Source organism: Spodoptera frugiperda, chromosome 18 (genome assembly GCF_023101765.2).
Source record: "Spodoptera frugiperda isolate SF20-4 chromosome 18, AGI-APGP_CSIRO_Sfru_2.0, whole genome shotgun sequence".
Lineage (NCBI taxonomy): Eukaryota > Metazoa > Arthropoda > Insecta > Lepidoptera > Noctuidae > Spodoptera > Spodoptera frugiperda.
The window spans coordinates 10,376,073-10,392,004 of NC_064229.1; the positions used below are offsets into that span (position 1 = coordinate 10,376,073).

Consider the following 15,932-nt stretch of genomic DNA (forward strand, 5'->3'; position numbering starts at 1 on the left):
CGCTTAATAAATATTAAAACAGCTCGTCACACTAGTTATTAAAGTTTTCAACTAATTCGCGAACTAATTACTTTTGTTTGATCTTACGAACATGTCCTCTCACACCAGGGTTGTGTTAAATATGTAAAGAGAATAATCTAATTAGTATTAAAATAAGCAAAAGTATGAACTTTTTTCGGTTTTTCGAAAATTTCTCAGTAGTAGCACGGAGTCTGGAATTGTGCCCAGTATATGGCAATAGGCTCATCGTCTATTACATGGGACTTAAAACACAAATGGTGAAAAGAGGGTGTACATTGTATAGCGGCATTATGTGCCGTAATGTGCACCTCTGCTTACCCCTTCGGGGATAAAAGGCGTGACGTTGCGTTGCTTTTATTAAAATAAGCATATTTTTGTTTAACACATTGAACGCCGTGGTGGTCACCGGTGACCGACGTTAGCGGAGTATTTGCCTTCAACAGTTTTCTATTGGCAGTCAAAGACTTAAACTAGGTACACACATTTTATAGTCTACCCTATAGAAATATTACAGGCATTTGTATCAGTCATGTTACCTAATAGAGGATGAATACATAACTATTGTACCAAAAATGTGCCAACCAATCATATTCATTGGTACACAAGATTAGCACTGGCGGAAACGGACTCAGCTAAGCTATATTTTTTATATGAAAAGATGCGTACTATGGATGCGTGCTCTTCATCATGAGCAGCGTGCGTAAACGCGGACTAGGCTGTATGATGAAGAGTCTCTCTGTGACTCGAAACTAGTAGAACTTTTCTCCATTAATGTACGTGAATGAACCGTGATATTTAGTTAAGTTACACAGCATAATGTGTTAGTACCTGGTACTTATATTTTATTCAAGGAGTCAACATTCTGCCCACTTGGTTGTTTACTCATAAAATTCTATTGTTTTCAATGCATGGGACACAATGGAAATCACTCCTGTCTCTGTTTAGTTTGACCCTTTTACAGTACCAACGTACGTATGGCTGCTATAGTAAAATGGTTAGTTTTGGTAAAGGATTATGTTATGTAGGCGTAGTGAGAGACAAAAAGGTAAGAGACTCATGAAGAGATTCTTCTCGTAATTTCTATATTTTTTAATACATTTTTTGTGTATCTTATGAAATAAAATCAAAACTATTTTCCAGTCATTAAGAAAGTTAAAATTTTACAAGCAAATGATCTAAAGATTCGTACTTTTTAGCTGTTAAGCTAGTCTGTGATTGTCAATTCGGAATATACGAAGTAAGGTCGATCGCATTCTCGCCCTTTATTGGTCACTATTCAGAAAATTGTCTGTGTTTAGAATTATAGATAGCCCAGCAGATCTCATGATAAAACTTGAACACAAGAATAGACCTACAGTAATTAAACAAACTTACAAGTTTAGGCTTTGAAAAATCTCGACACTGTAATCGAACCATAATCCTAATCAGATTCATTCAATAATTAAATATTACCTATGCTGCTCATAATAAGGATCTAGCATGGTGAAACTAATCAAACCGTTACGTGAAAAGCCAATAACATAATAATTAAATTACCTAGCTACTTATAATACGTGAATAGAGTAAACCAGTTTCACATAGCCTGGCGACCCTCAATTACTTAAGCAAAACCAGAGTCACAAGCTAATAACATTTCACAGCTTTTTTCATAACCACCCCTAGCTGAATATCCAACGCGCTGAATATTCATTGAAATAAGTTTAATTAACTAGTTGTTGTGCATATAAATGCAGCCCCGACTCAAACACTGCGTGAAGATAATGCACTTGTTTATACTTATCCATACTTGTCTTATAAATGGGTAAGTGTGTGTGTCTGTTTATTTGTCCGTCGACTGAAAACGGAACGACGAACTAACGTGATTTTTTGAGTGGAGGTAACTACCTCCACTCAAAAACTTCTTCAACTGAAGAGATGGAATGTAGCATAGGTTACTTTTTGTCCCGTTTGTAACCGTACTTTTCTAAAGTGGGGGATGAAAATTTGTAAAGAGTATTCCGCAATCTTCAGGGTAGAAAGCTGAAAATTTGTTTGTGGACTATTTACGACTAGCGTAAAAGTCGAGCATTCTTATTTATTAATTAAAACCTCACGCTACGCCCAATAGGTACCGAACAGCGGGTAAAACCGCGCGAGTAGCTAGTATTTTATATATCTCTTGTTTTGTAATATTATGTTTATGTGTGCCGCAAGTGTAGGTACCGCATCCAAAGCGTCAACAAATATACAGTACAATACATACAACATAAATATAACCTGCTGCTCTCAGCAGGCTGTGTAATAAACGGGCTTATTTTTTAAATATTTGAGCTATTAAAAAAGCTTTTTATGATGACGATGGTATACATCGTACCTTGCTTTTCCTACATTTTTTTAGGTTTAGAGACTAATCATGTTGAACCACGACCTTTATTGGAGACCGGACAACTGCATCTCCAGCCCACTTGACAAACGTGGAGATCATGAGAAATTCTCTTATGAGATTTCTCTTATTGACTGCACGGTCAGTGCGGTGACTGGGATGCGGTGCAACGTGTACCGGGTTCGATTCCCGCTCGGAGCAACTCTTTGTTGTTTCGGGACGGGATGTCATGTGTATGCAAAATTGTATGTTTGTAAACGCACCCATGACACAGGAGAAAAGCCTAGTGTGGGTCAAAGTTTTTAAATAAATAAAATCATGGAGTGGCGCAATGTTTTAAATAAAAAATAAATACAGAAATCAGGATGCACATAGCCCACAAGTGGACTGTCCCAAACTGTTGAAAAATTAAAATTCTGTATTTTCTTAGAATTAAATAGAGTTGACCAACATTAAAATTCCTGTGAATCCAAAGAATATTTAATTTTCATGGATCGCCCATTGTGCCCACAACAGGGATTAATCGTATATCAATTTCAATTACAATAACCCTTATCTAAAAATAGCTGACGATACGTAACGGAAACTCGGTTTTAATAATAATCTGACAGCTGTCAGTTGTTCGAGAGTAACGTCACATATCCATTAGAGGGACATTACATTTTATCTAAGCATTTAATTCACTGCACTCCACTTAACAGGGAGGTAAGTGATAATGTGATAATGTACACTAAACATAATGATTTATCTACACACACACTTGTTTGTTTTATTCATGTAAAACATTGAGTAGTAACTACTGTTTTTTAGATTTTTTATGGTAGATATAAGCCGGTAAAGGAGCAGATGGATCACCTGATGGTAAGCAATCGGCACCGCTCATGGACACCCGTAACACCAGAGATATTACTAGTGCGTTGCCGGCCTTTTGGGGAGTGGGTTAGGAATTTGAGGATTGTTGGGGAATCGAGGATTAGGAAGATTGGGGAGGAAGGTAATAGGGCCACCGGTAACCCTTATAACTCTGAATTTTGCAAGACTTGAGCCAAAAAAGCTACAGCTGTTGTCTATGTAGGTAACAAAATACATCAAAATCATTTCAACTGTTTAGGAGTGAAAAATTATTAAATAAACAAACTTAGTCCATATTTGAATATTCTAACTTATAACATATAAGTAATTCTAATTTCTATTCCATTCAAATATGAGGCTAGAATTAAGGACGCGTTCTCATAATTGACAGGTATCGAATCGCATCACTACATTGACACGACTCTCGACAATACACACATACGCACGGATAGCTGCGGAAATTATGACAAAATGAACTTGATACTTTGAAAGTTTGAATATTTTCTTACTTTCTTTTTTAATATTTTTATTTTGTTTAGTGCGTGCGTAGACTCAAATGTTTTGTGTTATCTGTTGTTCAATTCCGTTCAGTGCCGAATTTGAGCTCGGATTATTCGATTGGTGTCATTTTCATAGTTTTCGGAAAGTAAGCGTTCGAAATCAAAAATCAAATGGTGCCAACGCAAAACTAACTTTTTACATGCTTTTATTTAGTTTCATATGTAAAGAATGTATATATGTGTGTTTGTTAGTTTGTATGTTTCTATGTAACCAACCTCTTCCAACTCGATTTTTACCCATTTTAAACGGACCGATTTCGTTCAAACTTTGTAGACTTATTAAGGACCGGTGGCAAATTAATACCTCGTAGAAATTAATCAAGGGTCAGGAATCCCTGACGTGGACACTTAACAGCCCAGATGAACCTGAAGAGATATGAATATACTATCTTAAGAAAAGTTGTTCAGCGTGATGAGCACATTTTAGCGCCATACGAAAATCGAGGATGTAGAATCCCTGACATGGACTCCAGCCCAGCCGAACCTGAAGAGATTTGAATATACTTTCAACAAAAGATATTTAGCGTGATGAGCATTTTATATGAATATACTATCTTAAGAAAAGTTGTTCAGCGTGATGAACACATTTTAGCGCCATACGAAAATCGAGGATGTAGAATCCCTGACATGGACTCCAGCCCAGCCGAACCTGAAGAGATTTGAATATACTTTCAAGAAAAGATATTTAGCGTGATGAGCACTTTTTCGCCATATCTTTTATACTAATTATTCTCATAACAATACTAAATTTTCCGCCTACTGTTAGTATTAATATTAAAATTATTTTGTTCGGTTCATCACAAAAACATGTTTTTAAGTTTTTTAATATACAATGTGATAGGAGTGGGACTTCTAACCCGTTAAGGCTGAGTACTACATCTAATTTTATCGACAAAAAAAATAATATGGGCGGTTGAACCCCTAATTGAAAATATTGAAAAATTGTGATTTTTTCGGTAAAAATAATTCACAAATGATTTTTTTCTCACCAAAACATTATCAAACATTTGAAAAAAGTAATGAATTAGTTAGCCAAGGTTATTAGCTACCGTTTGTCGTTTTTTTTTGTTTCTACGACGCATACAACCTTTGATATCAAAAAAAGTAAAAAAAATATTAAAATTGCCATAATTTTAAGGGGGAGGGGATTCGACCCCTTCGACCCCCGACTTTTGTCGATAAAATTAGATGTAGAACTCAGCCCGGGTTAGAAGTCTCACCCCTATCACATTGTATATTTTATTATGGTTTTATATCAATGGTTTTCGGGGTCGCCAAGATAAAAAAAAAACAATTATGGTAACGAACGTGACAAGACCTGGGTGGAACAAACAAAGAAAATACATAAAATAAATTAAACATCAATTCTTTATTTTCACGATATTTGTTTGAATATGCGAGGAATGAGCCCGTAAATTCATATTTCTTGCCTGTCTTGGGTCAATTAATTCCGGAAGAAGACAATTTTTATAAAATCGAATGATTCACTCCGTATTCGATATTAGCGACCCCAAAAACCACAACAATGACACTCATGTCGAAAAATGACAATGCCAGAATCTCTATAGAGCTTTGTCCCACCAAAAAAATATAGTGTACAGACATGCCAAATGTAGCATTCTATTGCTGCTCTATTAGTGATAACTAAAAACATGATTAAAAGCCTTTAGATCTTGCGGTTTCTATATGAATCTAAGTACAAAATATTACATTTAGGTTAGGTTAATTGCAGTTATAATGGTAGAAATAATTAAATTACAATGCTATCATAGGGTGTTTAGCTATGAAAGGAAGGAATGTCATCACTCATCACCAATATCACCTTTAGTAATCCTACTTTAATTCATAATCATAACGAAACAACAATGTAAACAGAACAGACAGAGCGAATGTCAAATAATGACTTTTTGGACATAATGAAACACGCACGCCAATGAGGTTTCGTTACATCTAATCACTAACGTTCAAACACGAAATCATAATTATAATATGCATTCATTATAATATATATTATAAAAAAAAATTAACTAGCAGTATGTATTAAAACCAAATTCATATTAAAATTCGTACACATTACATTAATAAATCTTTTTTTTATTGAATTACTCGTTTTGTTCCTTGTGCAAGCGTACTAAGAAACGCAGAGGGTCGCGATAAATACAGGAAATAGGCCTTGGGTTTTTAAAATTCTTTTTATTTCCTAATTTTTATCCGCAAGTTTATCAGAATAATAATTAAGTAACCAAGGGTCTTATTTTCATTGCATAATTTGATTAATTTACATTTTTTGTACATTGATGAAATTAAGTGGGGCAGGATCTGGCATGGTCATTTATATATTTATGTCGGCGCCATCTTGAACTTAGATTTTCACTTTATATTCGTTATAAGCGACCCCAAAAACCATGAAAATGACACCCATGATGGAAAGTTGGCAAATCTAGTCGGCGCCATCTTGGATTTTGATTTTGACTCCATATTCGCTATAAGCGACCCCAAAAACCATGAAAATGACACCCATGATGGAAAGTTGGCAAATCTAGTCGGCGCCATCTTGGATTTTGATTTTGACTCCATATTCGTTATAAGCGACCCCAAAAACCATGAAAATGACACCCATGATGGAAAGTTGGCAAATCTAGTCGGCGCCATCTTGAATTTTGATTTTGACTCCATATTCGCTATAAGCGACCCCAAAAACCATGAAAATGACACCCATGATGGAAAGTTGGCAAATCTAGTCGGCGCCATCTTGGATTTTGATTTTGACTCCATATTCGCTATAAGCGACCCCAAAAACCATGAAAATGACACCCATGTTGGAAAGTTGGCAAATCTTGTCGGCGCCATCTTGGATTTTGATTTTGACTCCATATTCGCTATAAGCGACCCCAAAAACCATGAAAATGACACCCATGATGGAAAGTTGGCAAATCTAGTCGGCGCCATCTTGGATTTTGATTTTGACTCCATATTCGCTATAAGCGACCCCAAAAACCATGAAAATGACACCCATGTTGGAAAATTGGCAAATCTTGTCGGCGCCATCTTGGATTTTGATTTTGACTCCATATTCGCTATAAGCGACCCCAAAAACCATGAAAATGACACCCATGGTGGAAAGTTGGCAAATCTTGTCGGCGCCATCTTGGATTTTGATTTTGACTCCATATTCGCTATAAGCGACCCCAAAAACCATGAAAATGACACCCATGATGGAAAGTTGGCAAATCTTGTCGGCGCCATCTTGGATTTTGATCTAACCTCATGTTCAAAATAATATAACGAAACATTCTATATTCAGTAAAGTGTTGCTCGTACAGAATGTGTAAAAAAAAACATACAAACAGCCGAACATAGTACCTCCTCCTTTTTGTGAAGTCGGTAAAAATATCAAGATTGGTTTGTGAAGTATAATATCAAATATTTTGTACTCGTACAGCGATCTTTTTCAAGGCCATTTTTTGTAACAGGCGACGCAGCGTCCACCCACGACAGCGCTCGAGCGCAGACTGAAATTTCATTTGACATTTTCTATCCAATAAATCTAAATAGTAAACAAATAAAATAACCCTTATTGCTACGCTTTAAAGTTGATGTCTGACAGCAAAATAGGAGAAAAAATTAAACGGGAACTTTTATTTATTTCCGAGACAATTTGAAATATTTTTGTAATTTTTTCCCATAGTATAATTTTTGATTATGTCTGCTTCCCCGGGATATTTTTTTGAGATTCAGAATTATGCGTGTAGTAGCAGTAAAATGTTCCTAAACTCAACCCTTTTTTGTCAATTTTGTGTGAAGAGGTAAAGAAAAATCGTGTTTGCAATAATAAAATATAACTTTTTTCACATTACAAATCAACATTTTGGAGATAAAGAAGTGATCTATCTATTGTAATTGTTAGTTATGTTCAGTTAAGTTTCTTTTGGTCGTAATATGTACTGAAAAATAGCTTATTTACGTCAGATTTGAGAACGCGTCCTTAAAACGTTACATAAAATATAATAACGTAGCTAACATAATCATTAATTAGCTCAAAATAATGAACTATCTTATTTCGAATGTCTAGTAATTTAAACATATTATATAGATAATATCTAGTTGTGATGGCTTCAGTATCAGATTTCTAACTTAACACATGATTAGGCTTAGTGACAATGTCATAAAAATATATGGATATTGGAAGTAATTTAAATAAATTATGAACTTAGTTAGCACATAAGTATATAGGTATCTATTAATACGGTAGTTTCCAAGTAGTCAAATTCAATACTTTTATCGAAATGTCAAAAACGTTACTTGTCTATGAATTTTTTAGGAGATCGCAATTTATTACGTCATTCTTTTTTGCGACAAATAGCCTACTTACTTTTCTAAAATTAGCTAGAAAAATTAAATAAATAAGTCAAATTAATTAATGAAATAGTACAATTATTTTAGGATATTTTATTATATTGAAATGTCAAAGTAATTTATTTTTGACCAAGAAAACTACCCAATTATCTTAATCATTATAACAAAATGGTTGCTTTGAAATATAAAATTTTGACATTTAACCTAGTGATTAGAGGTATATCAGCTAATTCCACAGTATCATGGATTTAAATCCTGGATAAGAGATTGTACTACTGCTGAAAATGTTACGAAAGTAAAGTACCCGACCCGTGATAGGAACCGGAGCAATCCAACTTTGGCAAAGAATCCTGGAAATTTAAGATTTCGAAATTACTTATACGTCTTATGAAAAGTGGGTGTACATTGTATAGCGACATAAAGTGCCGTAATGTGCACTTCTGCGTACCCCTCCCGGTATAAATAGGCGTAATGTTTTGGGTCTACTTATCTACTTATATTTCTGTCACCTACAATTTTCATCGGCTTCGATTAAAAATACCAACAAGAAAAATGTAACATATTCACATAAATCCTATCTTCGATTCCAATATAGGTGAAAAGGAATCGAAGAGAAATATTCCAAAACCTTATCTGATAACACTTTCAATATAAAACCGTATTAAAAAGTAAATTAAAAATTCCATCTCACCTCCACACAGGTTCATATGAGGAAAATATATTTTATTTTGTATTAAACATAGGTTACACCGTCTTCATATGATTTTGTAGCTAGCTTATAACTGCCGTTTCGCCTGCGTAATATTTTAAAGTATAGTTCCAAAAAATTTACTCCCGTAAAGGGTGCTTTTCCGCCAGAGATGTGCTATGTAGCTATATTACGAAGATGTAATAACTTTTTTTAGGGGGAAAAATAATGCAATGACTTCTCCCGCCTTGAGTGAGTCGAGAGGGAGTGTGCAGCTCTGGGGTAGTCCGCAGCTCCTGATGTAGCTATGCTAAGAAGATGTTATAGCTAAGCTGTGAAACTATTTGACCATTTCCAGACATTTTCCACTGATACTAATCTATGTAGCTGTGCGAGGAAGAAGCGCAGCTTGAGTATGCGATGTATCGATAGTAGGGAAGCCCTCATAGCACACATTCATCGCACGCATCCAAAGCACGCATCTTTCCATTTAAAAACATAGCTTACCTGAATCCATTTTTACTAGTGCAAAGCTATGTGTACCAATGAATATGATTGGTGGAAGCCAAACGCATCCACAGCAATGTAGCATAGCACATCTCTGGTGGAAAAGCACCCTAAACCTGCTTTTCCTCCTAAGGGTCCCGAAATTTCATAGGGAGTATCAGTATAAGAATTAGCATCTTATTTACTGACAAAAGTCAGCTATCGATAGGTGAAAGAATTTTAAAATAACAGAGTTTCTTGTTTCTTCTTCTCCATACGAATTTATGCATTGGATGCACGGAGTACTAAAACTTCACAAATGAGTTTACTGGCAGACAATTCTATTTTGATGTTTTATAAACTAGTTTTTAAAACAACTTATTTCAAGTACTTTAACTTAAGACCTTTTAAAATATACTTTTAACGCTACAAACAGACAAACGAACGTGTTCTCTTCACAGTATCAGTATAGATATGACGGCAATATATCGAATTGTAACTTTATTAGAATTCTTTGAACATTTCCCAGTACTCGCGGATCTATTCGCGACTGAAAAATTTCATATCAAACTCGTTGTAAATTGGGATTCCGCAGTCAAATGTGTCGTAGAAAGTTATATTAGGACAAAATATTACGTAAGGTCCTCTTCTTGTATTATAGATACCTTTATGTGTCATTTTATTAATTTTTCTAGTTCTACTGGTTCTTTAAAATACATACCCACACAATTTGGGCCAATGGCCCATCTGGGTTTCCTGATGGTAAGCGATCAGAGCCTCAAAGAGCCATCAGACCACCACAGATGGGGCCCAGTAGGGCTAATGTCTGATCCGGTGCTGCAGACTACCTAGCAGGTTTACCGGAGCTCCAAAAGCAGTAGTAGAAACGAGGTGGTTATTAATCGGTAACAGTCTGACACCTTTTGCCTCGCCTGGGGTGGGAGAAGACATTGAAAGATTATCTCCCCTCAAAAAAAAAAAAAAAAAAACGATATTTGGCTACAGACTCAGCGCCGCCTATGTTTATGTCATACTGTACGTATTATAAAAATACACAATTCAGCTGAGTTCGATTATCCCTGCTAACGTATTCATGGTACAATATAAATGTAAACGTGCCGACACCATGCCCATACAATCACACCATGCTAACGATGTATGGGGGCTGCGGGGAAAATATCCCCTTCATACGGTTTCATTAAAATCCTCTATGCTGGGACTATGATGCTCAAAGTTTTGTATCAGAGATAGATTCTTTCTGTTCTTTTTTTAAGGCCTTTGTTATGCAAAGTTAAAATCAATGGATTTATTTTAACCTATATATGGTTAATATACAGGTACTTTTGAAATGTCAACAAATATAGATTAGTCCGTCAGTTTGTCAATCAATGACGTTCGGTACATAATACCGATACGTCGTATTATGATGGAAGAGTTGAATTTAAATTCTCTCTTTTCTTCCCGCGGATGTAGATCGACTGACAGACTACATATTGCACATAGTACGGATTAAGCAGCAGCTCTTTGATACCTTTAAACTGCAATCTCCCAAGACGCTTCACAAGCGTAGAGATTACTGTAAACCTATTATAAAGAGGGTTTGTTAGTAGAGGACGCCCACATTTCAGCAATGGACTGTCGCGGGCTGTTGATATGTGAAAACTTTGAGAAACACTGTTCGTTATTAAGCAATAAATACATGAGTTGATTTATATTACAATCGACACAATAAGACGTATGTCGTTTTCTTAGACATACAATACATTATACACACATACATACATTCTGACATTTAAACATACATACATATTCTGTGCTCAATACCAATGATGCGGCAGACAGATAACGTACGTAATATACAGGGTGTCCCTGAAATCGACGTCCAACAGGCACCAGATGATCGGCAAGGTTCCAACTGTTATCAGAAAAATATAAAAAAAAATCTAAGTCCTATAGTTTTTAAATTACAGTGACTTATGTGTTATCCACGAAAAAGTACACCCTGTGCCAGTCTTTTGACTCTTGTTGCCACAAATCTTTATTTTTTCGTCTGTAGTCTTCCTTACATTATGCTGAATAGTGCTCCAGTAATATGGAATCATAAATTCTTAGCCAATTGCTTTAGATTGGAAAACATTGTCAGTTTTAGAGGAACCAAATACTCTGAATGAAATTTTCACCTTACTTTAAATGACTGTACTGAATAATTTATGTATCGCACTAGTAGTGGCAAATTTCACCAAAGTTGGCGCATTTAATAAGGATTATAAAATGGTATAGCACTTTGCACATTATTTCTTAAATTCGGCACAAAAAAAGATTTTTCAACGAAACTCCGTTTCGATGAATTTATTTGAACTTACTAAAATTTCTTTTAGTGTACTCAAATCATACGTTATAACCTCGTATGCACTAGATAATACTTTGTACGCGATTTGTTATCAGCATGTTGAAAATCAGCGAAGATCTCTTGTCAAACAACATTGTCTGTCTGCTCATGATTTCGCTTGCAGCATTCGTCGGCAAAATTATCGCTAGAGGAACTGATGTTGTGTATAGGTTCTCCGACATCTTTAATTGATTTTGTCTGGACTTTAAAAGAGACTATGACCTCTGAGTTTGTTTCGGCATTTCTTCTCAGAGTAGTCGGATAGGAAATGCCGGCCTCATCTAGCTATTTGAAATATTGACGTGTAAAAGTGTTATTTTATAATCTATTTACAGAAATAAATATCATTTATCATTTATCATTTATCATGTTTCACTAAATAATATTGAATGATTGCAATATGATGTTCAAAGTACATCAAACACATTATCAAATGTGTAGTAAAATCAAAAGGAACGGACGCGGCAGATTCATGTACACAGCATATCGACGCGGTAGTGGTATGGTGTACATGAGCCCTTACGCACAATTACTCGTCATATCCCCATCAAAAAAAAAGGACTGGTGAATCCTCCGATTAAGTTACGTGTTCATGCCTTGTGATCAAATGCGGTATGAAGCATCAAATATTCTTACGAGAAATAAATAAATAGTTTATTTGCACCATTACAACAAATTTCAGGTAAAGCAAAAAATAATTTAAAAATTAAATAATCAACACGGTATAAAAAAGGCAGTGCTCAGCTAAAATGCCGTAGCCCGAGTACGATGGCTTCAGATGCACAACACCAGTTCGTCTAGCGATAATTTTGCCGACGAATGCTGCAAGCGAAATCATGGGTAGACAGACAATGTTGTTTGACAAGAGATCTTCGCTGATTTTCAAAATGATGATAACAAATCGCGTGCAAAGTGTTATCCAGTGCATACGAGGTTATAACGTATGATTTGAGTACACTAAAAGAAATTTTAGTAAGTTCAAATAAATTCATCGAAACGGAGTTTCGTTGAAAAATCTTTTTTTGTGCCGAATTTAAGAAATAATGTGCAAAGTGCTATACCATTTTATAATCCTTATTAAATGCGCCAACTTTGGTGAAATTTGCCACTACTAGCGCCATACATAAATTATTCAGTACAGTCACTTAAAGTAAGGGGAAAATTTTATTCATAGTATTTGGTTCCTCTAAAACTGACAAAGTTTTCCAATCTAAAGCAATTGGCTAAGAATGTATGATTCCATATTACTGGAGCACTACTCAGGATAATGTAAGGAAGACTACAGACGAAAAAATAAAGATTTGTGGCAACAATAGTCAAAAGACTGGCACAGGGTGTATTTTTTCGTGGAGAACACATAAGTCACTGTAATTTAAAAACTATAGGACTTAGATTTTTTTTTCTGGTAACAGTTGGAATCTTGCCGATCATCTGGTGCCTGTTGGACGTCGATTTCAGGGACACCCTGTATGTAGATAAAGATACACCGTTGTTTTTAGATTCTCTTGCTTAAAAATCTCATTTCAAAAATGACAGTTGCAAGACGTTGAGTTACCAATAACAATAACATAAATCTTGAAATATTACCTATCTAATTTTAGTTTGCCTGTATTATGGCTTATTAATACGATAGGATCGAACCCATTGTTTATAACTAAACTAATTATTCTAATTTTGTAAAGAACCCTCCAATAACAACGCTCCACTCCCCCAAACGAAGATTTCATTAAAACAAATCTCAAATTGTTTTCTTTTAATTCAGAATTCCGCAAACTAATTAAAAGTACCATTTTACAATATTTTTATAAGCTGACGACACTTCACAATGAAAAATTACTTGATCAACTTTAATACGGAACCATCAGTTTAACATAGAATAACAGACCGCTCTCATTATTATGCTAATCTTGGCTATTAATTTTTTATGCGACTATCAACTTTGTAGGAACTAGCTTTATCATAGACTTAATATACTAATCTAAAAGCTGGTAAAGGAAATGACAAACCAAGCACCTCTTAACTCATTTTAAAGATAACAATTTAAGTACTCAAATAAGTAATGTACCTATAACATTTATTTTTCGTCACGCAAGACCGCTACCTTGCCTGAAACTTCGATTTCCAACCAAAAGCGTAGATTCTGGCAAACTTAAGTAAAGAAAGTACCTAATGTAAAGAAAGTCCATAGTCCACGTCTAGCAGTGGCCTGTCACGGGCTGCTGATACGATGCGTCGAGTTCCGCACGCTCTTCAAAGAGCCATCAGACCACCACAGATGGAGCCCTAGGGCTAATGCCGACGCGCAGCTGCAGACTGTCTAGCGGGTTACCGGGGCTCCGGCTCGAAAAGCTGGTTTTTAGTCAATAAAAGTCTGACACTCCCTCGCTCCTGAAGGCGGGAGAAGCCACTGGATGATTTCCCCCTTAAAAAAAATATTGTATATTCAGTTTCCAGACTCATCCTAAATCATTGTTACGATTAACATCAACGTATGAATGGCGATCCATTCATACCTACACACGTTGTGTTTTACGACCCATCAGGAAGCGTTTTCAGATGGGTGCTCCGATGTTCGATGATTTTATAAGTAGGACCATTCTAGGCCAAGGTTACTCCCACTCTAACTCTGAATCAACTAACAATGCTCTAATGTGTAAAAGTAGTCGTGATTTTTTTATACGTCCAACAGTAGCCTTGCAATAAATAAAATAACAGACTATATTTTCGTGCAGTCTTTGGCAAGATTTACAAAATTCAAAATATATCTCCCAAATAAGACCTCACTCGATGTGAACGAGGATCGTGTTAATTAGTACCTACTGACCTTACTCCAACCCCAAAATAATCCAGTCTAATTCTACCCAACCTTTGATGGAAGAAAAAAGTATATTGCGTCGAACTCACTTGTTAAGTAACATGTGTAGAATCGGGTTGGAGATGAAGTTGGAGATATAGAACTATCGACAACTTGGTAGTTATGCTGTCTGCTTTTTATAGAAGTAGAGGGATGTATTATGAATGAATACCAAAAGCAAAGCTTTACTGTACCCTTCGGGCATTCGGCGCTCTGATTGGCTGGCACGAATAAACTTACCAATAGAACTGGTCTAAGTCTAGTCGTATAAGGCAGTCAACCAACGATGGACAGTGGTTTAAGGAAATATTACAGTAAAACAAAAGATATATTACAACGACAGGTATAATAGGCAAACACAATATTGTCACAAACACAGGCGACAGATCAGCAGCACCGGAGTAGCCGCGATCTATCCACGGGTGGTAGGCAGAGACGCGCGTGTACAACGTGGTCTTGTCGAAGTTCTTGCCGCTCACCACACCGGCCAGCAGACCCTCATCGTTCACCTCATTGGGGTCACCGGTGTGGTAGCACATCAAGGGACCACCAGAGTCACCCCTAGCCACATCAGCTATCGCCGAGTCCGTACAAATGAACGAATTCATATTCATCTCCCACACTAACGAGCATCGCCATCTCGGCATCGTACTTATTTTCGCCGTCAGCAAAATTGGAGAGATGGTGTCTTTCAACCGATGCCCGACCCTGCCGTACCCAGCGGACACACACTGCTCTGCATAATCCGTCACTTTCGTCGCCAACTTTATGTAGTTGACATTTTCGTTGAAGACCCACGGCTCATTGACCACGACGATCGCGATGTCATGTGCTGGGAAACTGAAATGTTCATGTATCAGAACTTGTGCTAAGCTTCTCCATTGAGTTTCTTTATTGGTTTCAGTCTTGCCGCTGTGTATAAGGTCCGTGCTCATGGCCCCGGCCACAACACGGAGCGCCTCCGGGTGTCTCGCGTAGTAAAACTCGTTATTTTCAAAACAATGGGCTGCTGTCAGGACTCTTTTATGGTCAATTATGCTCCCGCCACAAAGGTTTTTCCACACAATTTTGTCCGGCTCCATTTTCTGCACTGGTTCCTTTAGAGAGACCAAGAAAGGGAACTGGCCTTCCACAGCAGGTTTCCCATTGACGACAGCTGGTGTCGTGCTGTACTTCGAGTACTTTAGAGTCGTTATAACTCGCCTGTCATATTCACAAATAACATTTTGAACGAGAAACGCGAACACTACGTAGACACGCATTAGTAATTTTGGTCATTGCCAAAGTTTGAACAAATAAATTTGTTGATCTTTATTGTCGAATGCTGTTAATTTCGGACATTTTCAATTTCTTCTGTCATCGTA

The 15,932-nt window shown here is 36.3% G+C and overlaps 1 protein-coding gene across 1 annotated transcript; it reads right to left on the reverse strand.

The window, feature by feature from the left end:
- Positions 1-14,804: 14,804 nt before the first annotated feature.
- Positions 14,805-15,931, reverse strand: LOC118278072 (chymotrypsinogen B-like). The gene has a single exon (XM_035597135.2). It carries the CDS (start codon positions 15,828-15,830, stop codon positions 14,805-14,807), a length of 1,026 nt encoding a protein of 341 aa, XP_035453028.2. The 5' UTR covers positions 15,831-15,931.
- Position 15,932: the final 1 nt, after the last annotated feature.